Genomic DNA, 13,617 nt, shown 5'->3' on the forward strand with positions numbered 1-13,617 from the left:
CATATCTTTTCACCAACATCTAGTTTGTATTGATCTGCCTCATCTCCATGTGTCTTCTATAGAAAACGATTAACTCATGATTTATTGAGGGAAACAAGTTTTCCTTCTTCTTCATTTCACCCCCCGCTGCTCGCGGTGCTGCATGTCTTCTGGATGCTGAGGAATGCAGAACACGTCTTCCAATCAACGCTGTAAAAATGTTTATGAATGTTTTATAAAGTGCACGATTTTGTTTAGTCTGTGCAAGAAAGTAAAAAAGAAAAGAAAAGAAAAAGAAAGCGGAAGCCGAAAGACACCAAATATTGAACAATACACAGGATAAGCAATTAATTCACTACCATTATTTAGCATTTTTTGAGGCTTTTACTTCGCACATGCACATTTCTGCGGTTTTTATGGCGTCTTAATTAAACAATTAACAGGCAATTTATGAAACATAAAATGAGACAACAAGGAGCTGTAAGAATCACGTGAGCAGTCTCTTCTGACTGCGGAAGGTTATGACAGAGTTGTTCTGTAGGTACAAATCCTAAAAATAACAACACTTTTAAACATGACATCAATATTTAAAAGTCTTATGATTTTATTTTTTGAGTGCAGTAACAGATGAATATTTCATCCATGCGTCACACACTATTTTCCTCAATACTACTCTCTCTGTTAAGTCTTCTGAGGTCAACCATATTGTGTCTGTAGCAACCGCAGTCAAAAGAAAGTATATGCTCTTTAAATCCTAAGGTTTTAGATATCAGAATATAATAAAAATCATTCGGTCCTTAGCAAGTTATACAACAACAAGAAGGCATGACATATTAAAACGCGTCATTATTTATTCAACAGACATTAAAGCACGATGCAGAAGCAGTGTGCAAAATATTAAGCACACGATTATTTCTTAACAGTATTAAGAGTGTGGGCTGGGTGCTGCCAATGAAATGCACTGAATTAGCTGAATTAGCTGAATTAGTGTGAACATCTCCATTAAAGCAGAAGTTTTGGCACTTTGTTTGTCTGGAGAATTCAGGTGTGTGTTAACATGATGCCACAGAGGAAAGACATCAGCAACAATCTTAGAATCTTAGAAACCAAAACAAGAAAACCCCAAGACTCTAAAGGTCTCAGTTAACATGCTAAATGTTAAAGTTCATCATAGTACAAATAAAAAACACTGATCAAATATGCCTTTTTTGTAACTGTTGCTGGAACAAAGCCCATTCTCTCTGTAAGGAACAGGGCAGCTCCATTCAGGTTTCCAAAGTTGCTTCTGAACAAATTCTTCTGGAACAATGTGCTTTGCACAGACAAAACTAAAGTGGAGATGCTTGGCAATAATGCACAGCACCATGTCTGGAGAACAAGACAGAAAATCAGCACAAGCACCTCATACCAACCAGCCACAGGGCCTGGGTAGCTGGCGAGTCGACTATGAGCTCCTGTGGATACCAAAGTATTCTAGAGTCAAATATGAGGCCATCTGTTTGACAACTAAAGCTTCCTAAACTGGGTTATGCAGCAGTGACTTCAAGCACAGAAGCAAATCTACAAAAGAATGGCCAAAAAAAAGGGATCAATCAAAGTGTTTCAGTGGCAACAAAGTTCAGATCTCAACCTGATTGAAATGCTGTGGTGGAAGATCTGTGCTTAAATTTAGAAGAATGAAATCTCACTGAACTGAATCAACAAAAACTATAGAGAAGAATCAGAAACTACTGAATCATGAGGTGTACTTTGCTTTTTTTATGTGCTGCTTCTGCACTTCTTAAAAGCGACATGGTGCTAGGTTCTTAGACTGTCAGAGTCACTGATTGATTTTTTTCCATTTATTTTTGAGTTTGTGAAGTAAATTCTAATTCTATGCTATTTACTCTTTCGAGTTTTGTGTTTTTTTTTTCCAGAGTTTTCTTATTTATGTCGTCAGTTCTTCTTTAAATAGTATCAGTTCCCTTTTCTGTCCCCTCGCTCCTTGTTTCATCTCAGCGAGTTGTCAGCTTTCGCCTCCATGTTTGTTTAGCTTTAATGTGTGTCTACAGGGAGTGCAGAATTATTAGGCAAGTTGTATTTTTGAGGAATAATGTTATTATTGAACAACAACCATGTTCTCAGGGAACCCAAAAAACTCATTAATATCAAAGCTGAATGTTTTTGGAAGTAGTTTTTAGTTTGTTTTTAGTTTTAGCTATTTTAGGGGGATATCTGTGTGTGCAGGTGACTATTACTGTGCATAATTATTAGGCAACTTAACAAAAAACAAATATATACCCATTTCAATTATTTATTTTTACCAGTGAAACCAATATAACATCTCCACATTCACAAATATACATTTCTGACATTCAAAAACAAAACAAAAACAAATCAGCGACCAATATAGCCACCTTTCTTTGCAAGGACACTCAAAAGCCTGCCATCCATGGATTCTGTCAGTGTTTTGATCTGTTCACCATCAACATTGCGTGCAGCAGCAACCACAGCCTCCCAGACACTGTTCAGAGAGGTGTACTGTTTTCCCTCCTTGTAAATCTCACATTTGATGATGGACCACAGGTTCTCAATGGGGTTCAGATCAGGTGAACAAGGTGGCCATGTCATTAGTTTTTCTTCTTTTATACCCTGTCTTGCCAGCCACGCTGTGGAGTACTTGGACGTGTGTGATGGAGCATTGTCCTGCATGAAAATCATGTTTTTCTTGAAGGATGCAGACTTCTTCCTGTACCACTGCTTGAAGAAGGTGTCTTCCAGAAACTGGCAGTAGGACTGGGAGTTGAGCTTGACTCCATCCTCAACCCGAAAAGGCCCCACAAGCTCATCTTTGATGATACCAGCCCAAACCAGTACTCCACCTCCACCTTGCTGGCGTCTGAGTCGGACTGGAGCTCTCTGCCCTTTACCAATCCAGCCACGGGCCCATCCATCTGGCCCATCAAGACTCACTCTCATTTCATCAGTCCATAAAACCTTAGAAAAATCAGTCTTGAGATATTTCTTGGCCCAGTCTTGACGTTTCAGCTTGTGTGTCTTGTTCAGTGGTGGTCGTCTTTCAGCCTTTCTTACCTTGGCCATGTCTCTGAGTATTGCACATCTTGTGCTTTTGGGCACTCCAGTGATGTTGCAGCTCTGAAATATGGCCAAACTGGTGGCAAGTGGCATCTTGGCAGCTGCACGCTTGACTTTTCTCAGTTCATGGGCAGTTATTTGGCGCCTTGGTTTTTCCACACGCTTCTTGCGACCCTGTTGACTATTTTGAATGAAACGCTTGATTGGTCGATGATCACGCTTCAGAAGCTTTGCAATTTTGAGACTGCTGCATCCCTCTGCAAGATATCTCACTATTTTTGACTTTTCTGAGCCCGTCAAGTCCTTCTTTTGACCCATTTTGCCAAAGGAAAGGAAGTTGCCTAATAATTATGCACACCTGATATAGGGTGTTGATGTCATTAGACCACACCCCTTCTCATTACAGAGATGCACATCACCTAATATGCTTAATTGGTAGTAGGCTTTCGAGCCTATACAGCTTGGAGTAAGACAACATGCATGAAGAGGATGATGTGGACAAAATACTCATTTGCCTAATAATTCTGCACTCCCTGTAGTTTATATGTTCATGTCAGGTTCACATTCCATAGTCCCTGACTCTCTATTTATGTTCTCTGTTTTAGTTTGCTAATCCTTAGTCTCGTGGGCATTGTGTTCAGTTTTCCTCCCTCTCATCAGTTACTTCCTGTCCACCTGTGTCTTGGTACTGTGTCCCAGGTGTTTCTTCTCTGCTCTAATCTCCCCGCTGTGTATTTATACACTTTCTTTCTGTTGTCAGAGTGTAGTTCAGTTCTCTAGCGTCATTCTGATCCCTGGTCCCTTGTGAATTGAAATAGTTTGCACTTGTTTTGCATCGTTTTGTGTTTGGCCTTATATAGATTTCCATCAATCCAATAATGCCTTTTGTTAACCTCTCCATCTTGGGTCCTAACACAACATATCCTGACAGTAAGAGCTCACGTGTTGCTGTTTGTCTTAGAATGAGGTTGTATTTACCTCATTCTCAAATCTGCTAAGGATCCGTTTTTGTGATTCAGTTCCAGATTTTCATGAATGTTAATTTTCTTCTCACTCATTACTGCATTTGTGAAACTCAAAAGTAACCACACCAAAAATAGCAGCAGCATCTGTTTTAGTATTTTTTCTTTATTCAAACTTCCAACCTCTACTTCACATGAACCAGAAAGCCACTTTTATCTCCCATCTCTATGAAGCAAAAGTCATCAGCAAGTCAAAACCTACGCGCAGCGCAGGTCGGATTCTTTTGACAGTGTGCGTGTGTGCACACTGCAGATATACACAACATATACATACAGCATATTCATCTCATGTAGAAATTTCACTAAAAGTCTAGAGATCAAAACCTTTAAAAAAAACATACAGCAGAATTCTCTTTGAACAGAACTACACAGTACATGTTTTATCAAGACACACTCGAAGAAGAGTTTTAATCAGTGGTCGTTTTCAGGAGGTTGCGTGTGATTCCTACTGTGTGTTAACCAAGGCTGTTAGTCAGCACTGTGTTGCAAGGGTAGCTCTGTTGCCTCTAGGCGAATGCCCAATGGATACAGTTAACAAAGCACGTACAGAAACTCCATCTGCTGTCAGTGACAAAATCTCCCAGGTCACCTTGGTTCCACAGTTGTGCAGCGATAGCAACCATACAATCATTCGATTAACACAGATTAACTGCGTGAGTGCATGCTAGGAGAGAAAGAGTGAAAGCAAATGGACAGAAAAAAAAAGAAGTGTTGATTGCTATAGAATGAAACTTAATTTGTTTAATTTGCTGGTAAAAATGAGAAACAGTTCTGAAGAAAAAGAAAAACAAGAAGTAAATTTGCATAACTGTTCAGATTTGTGAAATAAAACTTAAGTTTGCTGTCGCAACAGCTTCCTCAAAAGCCCGATCGAGCGTCTGACTTGGACTGAGGTGACATTAACTGCTTCACTCAGCCGCGACGGTGAAAACGTGTCAGTAAAACCATCTCAATCAAGCATTTACTACAGAAGCATCTGAAAACGAAGAAGAAAAAATCTACTCACTACACTTGAAAACAAACTCTAAAAGCATTTCAGTTACATTTCCATGTATTCGCACCGTCATACACACAAAGCATAACTTCACTATAATCTTTCAGTGCCTTCGAGATTGTGAAGGTGATTTCTATAAAACAGAAAACATCTCAAAATCGCTCACATTCACGTCTTAAGGTTTCTGTGCGTTATCGTCACTGTGCCTTCTTCAAATGGAACGCGCTCAATATGTCGGTCGAGAACACGCCACAGTAAAGTTATCTGCTTGCCCTCATACTGATCGCTCGTCCAATCTTTGCTCCGGAAAACGGACGAGAAGGTGTGCCAGGCTAAGTTCGGGGCGAGGCCTCAGCAAACGTAACACTACTTTTTATATAGCTGCTTTCAGCTGCTCCCTTATTCACAAGGGGGTTGCCATAGCGGGCAGATCCATGTGTTTGATTCAGCAGATAAAATTATTATTATTATTTTTTTTTTTACACCGGGTGCCGTTCCTGATGCAACCCCAAATAGGGATTTGTGCATCATTCTGGGATCAAACCTGGGGATGTTGTTAGGTGAGTGAGTAAACCACCATACTAACACCTGTGTATGTATGTATGTATGTATATATATATATATATATATATATATATATATATAACATACATGATAAATACTTAATTTAAAACAATACGTCCTCTGTGAAAGTACATTTCTACTTTCTTTTGGTTCAATTTAGTTGCATAAAGTTAATTCTCATGCTTTCACTGCATCCAAGACAGACACTTGAAACGGGGAAAGGTAGAGTACATTTTGAGTTAACGCAGGTATTTTTAAAGGAAGAGGTTTCGATTTTGAGGAATGTGCTTATGCTCTCACTTTTTATTTATTTTTTTACTGAGAGTAAGATGAAAAGATCCTACCAAGATGCCAAATATGAAGGTAGATCTAAACTTACAAAGAATGAACAAAAACTGTCAGGCTTAATTTCTTTTTGTTTCTTATTTACTTACTTAGTTTACACACGTGACAGTAGCATCTGATCATATCATCCAACCTTACAGCAAATGTGCAGATTTCCTAAAATGCCAAAACCTCTTCCTGTTTAGCAAACAGCGGCAGCTAATGTGGTGAAATGAACAGAAGAGTTGCTCACAGGGGGCACGAAGGGTTCATTTCCAAAATAGCATGTATCCATTTCATTTTTGCAAACTGCAAAAAATATATATTTTTACTTTTTTTTCCTGCCCTTATTTAGAAAGGGTTGTCACAGCAGGTAGCTCCGGTTATTTTTGATTTTAAGCGAGATGCTCTTACTGACACAACCTCAAAGGGGTTTGTGTTTCCTCCTGCGGTCGAGCCAGGCATCGTTTAGCTTCTTAGCCAAATGTGCATGTGACACTACCTAACCAATCGATCGTGGCTGTTTCCAGCTGTCTGATACATCATTTTGGAACAAAACTCTTCAAATGTGCAGCTGCACCCTGGTGGGACAAATGCAAGGCAGCATCCAAACACATCAGCATTAAAAAAAGAAAAGAAGGCAGTCCAGCTGGAAGAGCCAGAAAAGAAACATAGACATGTGGAATGGTAAAAATTCCTGCACACACACACACACACACACACACACACACACACACACACACACACACACACGCTCACGTGCGCGAACATAATCGCGCGAATGAAGAATCATACTTGCACACTGGACATGTCACAGACATATCTGGCATGCATCTTTAGAAGAAAACACTTTTTGTTAGAAATTCTTTAACTGGTCTAGAGCTCTGATCATTTCTGTATGTACATAAATTAACAATAAATATAGGTAATGTTTTTTATATATTTTTAAATATATATATATGTATATATATTATATAATAATGAAATATTCTTATATATTTCAAATATATTCATGACCTCTTTCCAATCTGAAACATTTTTAAAGAGATATAATCACAGTTTAGTAATAAAACATGTAAGAACACAGGACTCCCTACTGGTCGGTCTAGCTGCAGCGTCCCCGTTTCAAAGTTTATCAAGTTGTGATCAAAGTCCAGCCTTTTTTTTTCTTTTTTCCCCCAGACTAATACATTCGACTTCATCAGAAGGATGAGAAATAATGCGACATAAGGTAGGTAACACTGTGACGGGAGAAACCGAGCCTGCGAATCGCATCTTATCAATCTTACGCTCTACTCATCGGTATGTCAGGGAACCAGCCCGGACAGAAACCACACAGTCCAGGCTCAAACAAGGCAATAAGGGCTGATCAGTGAAGCTGATCTCCCAGCTACAATACGTCTTTTCTCGTGGAGTGAACCTGTCCTCTGATCACCTGGAGGTTTACTGAAGGGACGCTGCAGCGAGGACCTCTAGGGTACGATTGATTTGGAACAGTCGGAGAGTGTAGAAAGCCGTTAAGACTCAAAAGGATCCCCCTCCCCTTTTCTTTGACTCAATCTCTCCTCTTCTTCTGTTCTTTTTCAGACACACATAGACTGGAACTGGACCACATTAACACTGACTGAGGGGAGATAGGTTGTCTAAATGCATGCAGTAGTTTTCCTTCGCTCTCTCCGCCACGCTCCTGGCTCACATGGCTTACAGTAGGATGCACTTGGAAATAAAGAGAGTAGAAGGAAACGGTTATCCCCAAGGTGTTTAGAGGAAGCAAGTCTTGCACCTCCTCTTGTTGGGGATAGCTCGATTCCTGTGTGTGATCGGGACCCTTTCTGTCCGTGGTTTCGTCCTCTGGGGGTGGTTTTAACTTCCATACGCTAGAGATGACTGTTCCTCTCTTTATGTCCATGGATCCGCTCACTATTGGTCCCACCACCCCTCTCTGTTCTCTCTCTGTCTTGCCGCTGACGGCATACTGGTTCAAAAAGAAAACAGGTCCCGTATTGCACAGCATGCCCTCATGGCCTGATGGTAGTGTGTCAGTGATAGCGACTGCGCTTCTCCTCAGTCTCAGAGGGGTAGTCCCTTAAACCAATGCCTCTCTGGAGGTTCAATAAAGAGTCTTTCATCTGAAGAAGCAAAACAACAGGAACACATGTTAAATAGTATTTTCTCCATTTTAATAACAGGCGAAAAAGTTATTCAAACTTTTGGTCGCAATAGCATAAATGAAAATCAAGCTAGTTAGCAAATGTAAGCTTTGGTCAGAGTTGAATGTATTTATGAGAACACGTACAATCTCTTCTGGCAGAAATAATATTAAAATTACACTAATATTAAAAATGAAACTATTAAAAATATTGAAACACATAAATAAAAGTAAAACTACATTTTCAGAATTATTATTTATCTTATTTAATTTAAATAATGTTAATTATATTATTATTTACTATCTGCTGTAAAAAAAGAAACTTTTTCTATACCTGGTCCAGCAGCACTACGGATGACTTGATAATCTCCCTCCACTTTTGCAGCTCAGCATCGTGGTACCGCTGCTGTGCCTCCAGGAGTTGGGCCCACTCCATCTGCGTCTGAGGCAGTTTACTTGGAAAAACACACACACAGATAAACACACACAGCAACCTAAGGGTGCAGGCACTGAAGCATTATTTCCATTTTAAGGGACTGCTAACAATCAGTAAGCAAGCGTGGAGATTTCCTGTTCAAGGCAATATGGATGCAGTTTACTTTACGGATGTGTGTGCCTGTCTGGAATTGTATTACAGTGTTTGGGTATCTTTAATGTGTTTAACAGAAAGTTCTGTGTAAAGAGTAATGAAAAAAACAGTGCAATAAACCGTGTGTACACATGGATCTGTTGGGGTGTGTTTACCTTTCATGAAACCGCAGACCTTGCCAGGTTGTTAAGGACTGCGCAGAGTACTCCAGCATCCACAGTTTGTAGAAAAGCATCATGTTGAGGAACACAAGCAGGACCAGGCTGGAGGAGGGCAAAGAGACAGAAATGAAGAAAGAGAGTCAACAAACGAGGGCTCAGCTTCACTTTGAAATCATTCATAATGCCTCTAATGAGCTGGTATGAGCACTCTGATGTATACTGAAAGTACACTTTGACTGTGGGATGGTTTTCAATAAATACTGAATACAGACGGATGACAAATGTAATGATTAAATGAATCTCTGTTATGCTTTGGGGGCATTTTGCTCACATAGTTTGGATCTACTTGCAAACTTTATCCTCTCTGCCAGGATAAAGGACACGAGGGCGTCGCTAAATAGTTTGATACACACACGTGGGAACAAAGCTGTTTTCAGAGTAATGAGAGTTCAACATCACTGAACGCCTACAGGAAACTTTGGACTGTGCATCAGTCAGTCAGTCACTCTCCACCGACATTGAGACATTAAATAAAAGAGCAAACCTGCTAAGGAACGCTAAAGCCAATCGGCCGACATATAGTGGCCCAGTACCTTACTAAGACAGTTTGTTAGTTTTTCTATAATTTGTAATCTGTCTATATATCAGAGAACATATATGTGTACCTGAGACAGATCCTATGGATGGCAATGAAAGAAGAGGAGAAAGGAGTTACACTCAAAAGAACAATAATGACATATTTCTAAGGAAATTAAAATAAGTCATGTCAGCATGTGTCAAATGTACATTTACATCCTGATGGACAACTGTGCAGCCATCCTCACAGGAATGACGTGTGCACGTGCGTGCTCTGATGAGCTGCTTACACAAAGCTGATGATGAGCAGCAGTTTGGAGACGCTGTACAGAGCGAAGCCTCCGGGCAGGTGTTCTGGACTCTGGTGTCTCGTTTGCGTGGAGCCGGCCACGTGTTTGATCCTCTGGATCACTTCCTCATCTGTCGGCGTGGTAACGGGGCTGAGGGCCTCATCCAGATGCTGGCTGCGCATGTGGGGAAGCGGCCTCTTCTTGCGCCTCACCGTGGAGTTCTTCACCACTTTTGCCTTTGGAGACAGCTGGTGAGTCTCCATGAGTATCTCCTCCAGCTTGGACAGCTCCAACTCTGAGAGAGGAAAAACACACCTGTTACATATAAATATATATAACACCCATGCACTTTCAGCTTGTTGAAAACATCCACATGCTCTTGTTCTCTCTTTAAGCATTAAGCAATGATTAGATTAAGTCTATCGTTGCCATTATTTCTCCCCTTGAATGGGGGGAGTATGTAATCGGTTCCATTTCTTTGTCTGTCTGTTTGTCTGTTTGCTGCAGTCCAGTGTCCAAAGATATCATTGTGAAAGTTTTGTGTGATGGTAGATACCAATAACAGCTTCAGCTGATTTAATTAAGGTATAACTAGGGTCAAGATCACATCAAATGTTAAAATCAGTAAAAAAAAAACTATATTACCCACAATTTTTATGGAGTTCACAACAATATACCAGGCCTTGGAGGACGGGTACCATGTTGGCTGAGCATTTGAGTTTGACCTTCATTGTTAGCGCCCAAGATCATATCGAGCATAACACCCCCTTTTTTGAAAAAATACGATGCTCTACGAGCTCACAGTGACGCCATAACAGGCTGATGTCATCATATTCTAATAAAAACAAGCTGACGTCAGCATGTTGTAATAAAAGCATCATAAATAAAGGTTTTAGTTTAGCCCTTGCTCTTCGAGTTGCGCTCTCTGAGTCTTCTTGTTAAGAAAACCACATGACTGATGTGACCAATCGAAACAGCCAACCAAACAACCATGGAGTTTACCAAGATGGCGGAAGTTTTCTTCAAGCCCACTCCAGAAGTTCTTCTCTATGAAGCCTTTTACCAGCCCCCATGGCTGTTTCCTGTAACGCAGCTCTGTTGATATCCTAGGAGAAGAGGATGACTGTATTCATACACAGGTTCTGTCTTTGCAATAAAATGCTAAATAAATTGAGATAAACCATGAAAAGAAACACTTAAAAATAATTTAAACACGGGGAAAGATGGTCCAAAAATAATTATGTCACGAAGTCTTATGACTCACCGTAACCGACACTTGTTCTTGGCCACCCTCGTGAGCATGTAGCGGTTGAGAGTGTAGAAGTAGTCATGATAGGGGACGTCGTGTGTGATGACCTCAGCATCAATGATGTAACACTCACTCTCCTGACTGGCTTTGTATAGAGTCTGATACAATCAACAAAATGTAGTTTAAGTGTCTCATAAAGCACAGCAGAGCTTAAATAATTAAACATGTTTCTACTTGACATCACTACCTGTGTCTCAGTGACTGTGGCTGTTTTGGGAGCCAGGGGGTTGGACAGAGAGATGGTGTACATGATTTCTCTGGTCTGGTTCCCATCTTCCTCCTTCTTCCATGGATGGTACACTATATCTGAAAAGCAAATGTTCGAATTGAATAAAGCCTGTCTTTTTAGCTTGCACTCTTTCCAAGGAGCTCAGACGTGACTCGACTGAATCACGTGCAGGAACATCAGGCGTACCGACCTGAGAATCGCCTCTGCTCCATGAAATCACTCATGAACTGAGACTCCGTGAAAAGGATGTCATACAGCTTGTCCACACTGAACTTGTAGATCTCATTGATATGCTGCCTGCCATTGAGATCCTCATGGAAGGCTTGTACCTCTCCTACGTGGCAAAGAAACACACATAACAAATAAAGAAAATACATTTCTTATGTTCTGGTTTTAAATTATATGAATAGTCGTCCTGTTAGCAAAGACCGTCCGCTCTCTGCAATTACCCTCGTCGTGTGTTTCTGAAGAATCACTGAGCTCAGTGGGGATGTCTTCATTGTCATTGAAGTCCAGTGACGGTGATGGGACAGGACCAGCAGGCCCACTGGTCTCATTCTTTTCCTCCACCACCAGAGGGACAGCCAGCAGATCACCATCTGGCAGGCAGTCTGCATATTCCTCAGCTGGGAGGTCAAACTGCGGAAAAACAATATGGTGAAGTTATTCAGAGATTCTGAGGTTTGCATGTGATTTGATTAAAATTTTTGTGATTTGTTTTTTTTAAATACTGAAAAACCTGAAAAAACTGCACAAAAATACTGAATGGAGCAATAATGATACAAATTAAAACTCTTATATGCAAAGTAAAATGTTATTTCCTTTTTAAAAACGTGAAAAATGTCAAAAGGTAGAATAAACACTGAAATAAAAAAATAGAAAGGAATTGTCTGCCAATGATTTCATGTTTTAGGCTTTACGTGGTTAAAAACAGAGTATAGAGCATAACTGCAACAACTTACTGTGATGGTATCGTGGTTGCCAGGGGTGGGGATGGTGCTGTTTGGGATGAGCTTCTTTTGTACAGGAGGAGGGCTCCCTTCAGGCTTGGCTTCTACGTTGTTCTTGGACAAGTTATCATTGTTGATCTCATTCTCCTCATTGGGAATCTCCTCACTGAACCTGAAGGCAATGGAGAAACGTGACAGCCCCAGACTTTACTGCAGCTGTAGAGACGTCTGCGATAATAGAATAGCTAAGTTACAAATATATGAGTTTCTGCCTGTAGTCTGGATGTAAGCAGTAAATGTGAATTTCTCTGATTGTAGACAGCAATGGATTTACAACAGATGGCAAGAGATTTCTAATTTCTGCTTATCTGTCACAGGTAATTCCCGTGTTATCAGAGGCTGCTGACTTGACCCCGTTCAATCACAAACTGATAGCAGAGTGAGTCCTTTTTATTGACATTTTATTGTCAACTTGACACACCCAGATGGCTACTGATTGCGAGCATGACCTTGTCACTGTCTATGAATCAACCACTGCAAAGGCAGCATGGTTTGTGGTTTTATGTAGGAATGTTTTTCACGCTGGCCAATCAAAGGAACTAGCTAACATGAGGGGAGTGCTATTGTTTCTGTATGTTTATATTATGTCACATGTTTGTGTCATGTCACACCGTCACGGGTTCATGTGCTTCTATGTTGCAGAGGTAGGTCATGAGTTCTCGAATGAACGACTTGTTCAAATACATTTTTTGGCTCTTCTGAGCACAGTGAGCCAAGTGCCATTTATTTACATTATGTCATAAGGAACACAGACACCTCCACCCAAAACTGATGAGCTCAACACAAAAAGATCGAGATCGATAACTAGCACTAGGGGAGAAACATGTAAACTTGATTTTGAGGCAAACTGTCTCTTATGTGTATGTAGACATGTTCGCAACAAAGCCTTTAGCCTTCACTGTGAGTGCATTGTAGAATAAAAGCATTCAAACCGTAACTGTATTAATAGTACATCGGCACAGAAAATACTCAGTATTTACTGGCTCTGGCTCATGTTGGCCGGAATAATTATTTTCTAATTTGGGAAATTAGGCAACCAAATGACAATATTTATAGTGGTAGCCATAGTAACTGATGCAGCACCATAACCAGACATACCCCATGGTGTTAAAGTCATCATCGGGAGGAACGTAGTCCTCGTCGTCACTGGTCAGGCCGAGCTCGTTGCCATAGCACTGATGAACAAAGTGCCAGAGCTCTTTGGGGCACAGAGGCTGCAGAAGATCAACAAACCAGTTATAAGGAACGAAGAGAGTGAGGAGGGAACCATGCAGCAATTTGTTGTTGTCATCCCATGTGTGGCAAAAGAAAAAAAATATAGACCAAAGCATAAAGTCACAAATTGG

The 13,617-nt window shown here is 40.5% G+C and overlaps 1 protein-coding gene across 1 annotated transcript in view; it reads right to left on the reverse strand.

Moving 5' to 3' along the window:
* Positions 1-4,162: 4,162 nt before the first annotated feature.
* Positions 4,163-13,617, reverse strand: part of gramd1bb (GRAM domain containing 1Bb) — a 111,821-nt gene continuing 102,366 nt past the window's right edge. Inside the window, exons 14-25 of the mRNA XM_085245564.1 lie at positions 13,370-13,485; positions 12,224-12,383; positions 11,711-11,900; positions 11,452-11,595; positions 11,220-11,338; positions 10,988-11,130; positions 10,726-10,829; positions 9,724-10,018; positions 9,523-9,534; positions 8,852-8,959; positions 8,442-8,562; positions 4,163-8,087 (exon numbers count right to left, since the gene is read on the reverse strand). Coding sequence (XP_085101690.1) covers positions 7,998-8,087; positions 8,442-8,562; positions 8,852-8,959; positions 9,523-9,534; positions 9,724-10,018; positions 10,726-10,829; positions 10,988-11,130; positions 11,220-11,338; positions 11,452-11,595; positions 11,711-11,900; positions 12,224-12,383; positions 13,370-13,485 — 1,602 coding nt within the window. The 3' untranslated portion in view covers positions 4,163-7,997. The remainder of the gene's footprint in view (positions 8,088-8,441; positions 8,563-8,851; positions 8,960-9,522; positions 9,535-9,723; positions 10,019-10,725; positions 10,830-10,987; positions 11,131-11,219; positions 11,339-11,451; positions 11,596-11,710; positions 11,901-12,223; positions 12,384-13,369; positions 13,486-13,617) is intronic.

Source organism: Mchenga conophoros, linkage group LG14 (assembly GCF_057382185.1).
Source record: "Mchenga conophoros isolate Kocher_MC1m ecotype Shallow Benthic linkage group LG14, M_conophoros_male_GT1.1, whole genome shotgun sequence".
In the NCBI taxonomy this organism is placed as follows: Eukaryota; Metazoa; Chordata; class Actinopteri; order Cichliformes; family Cichlidae; genus Mchenga; species Mchenga conophoros.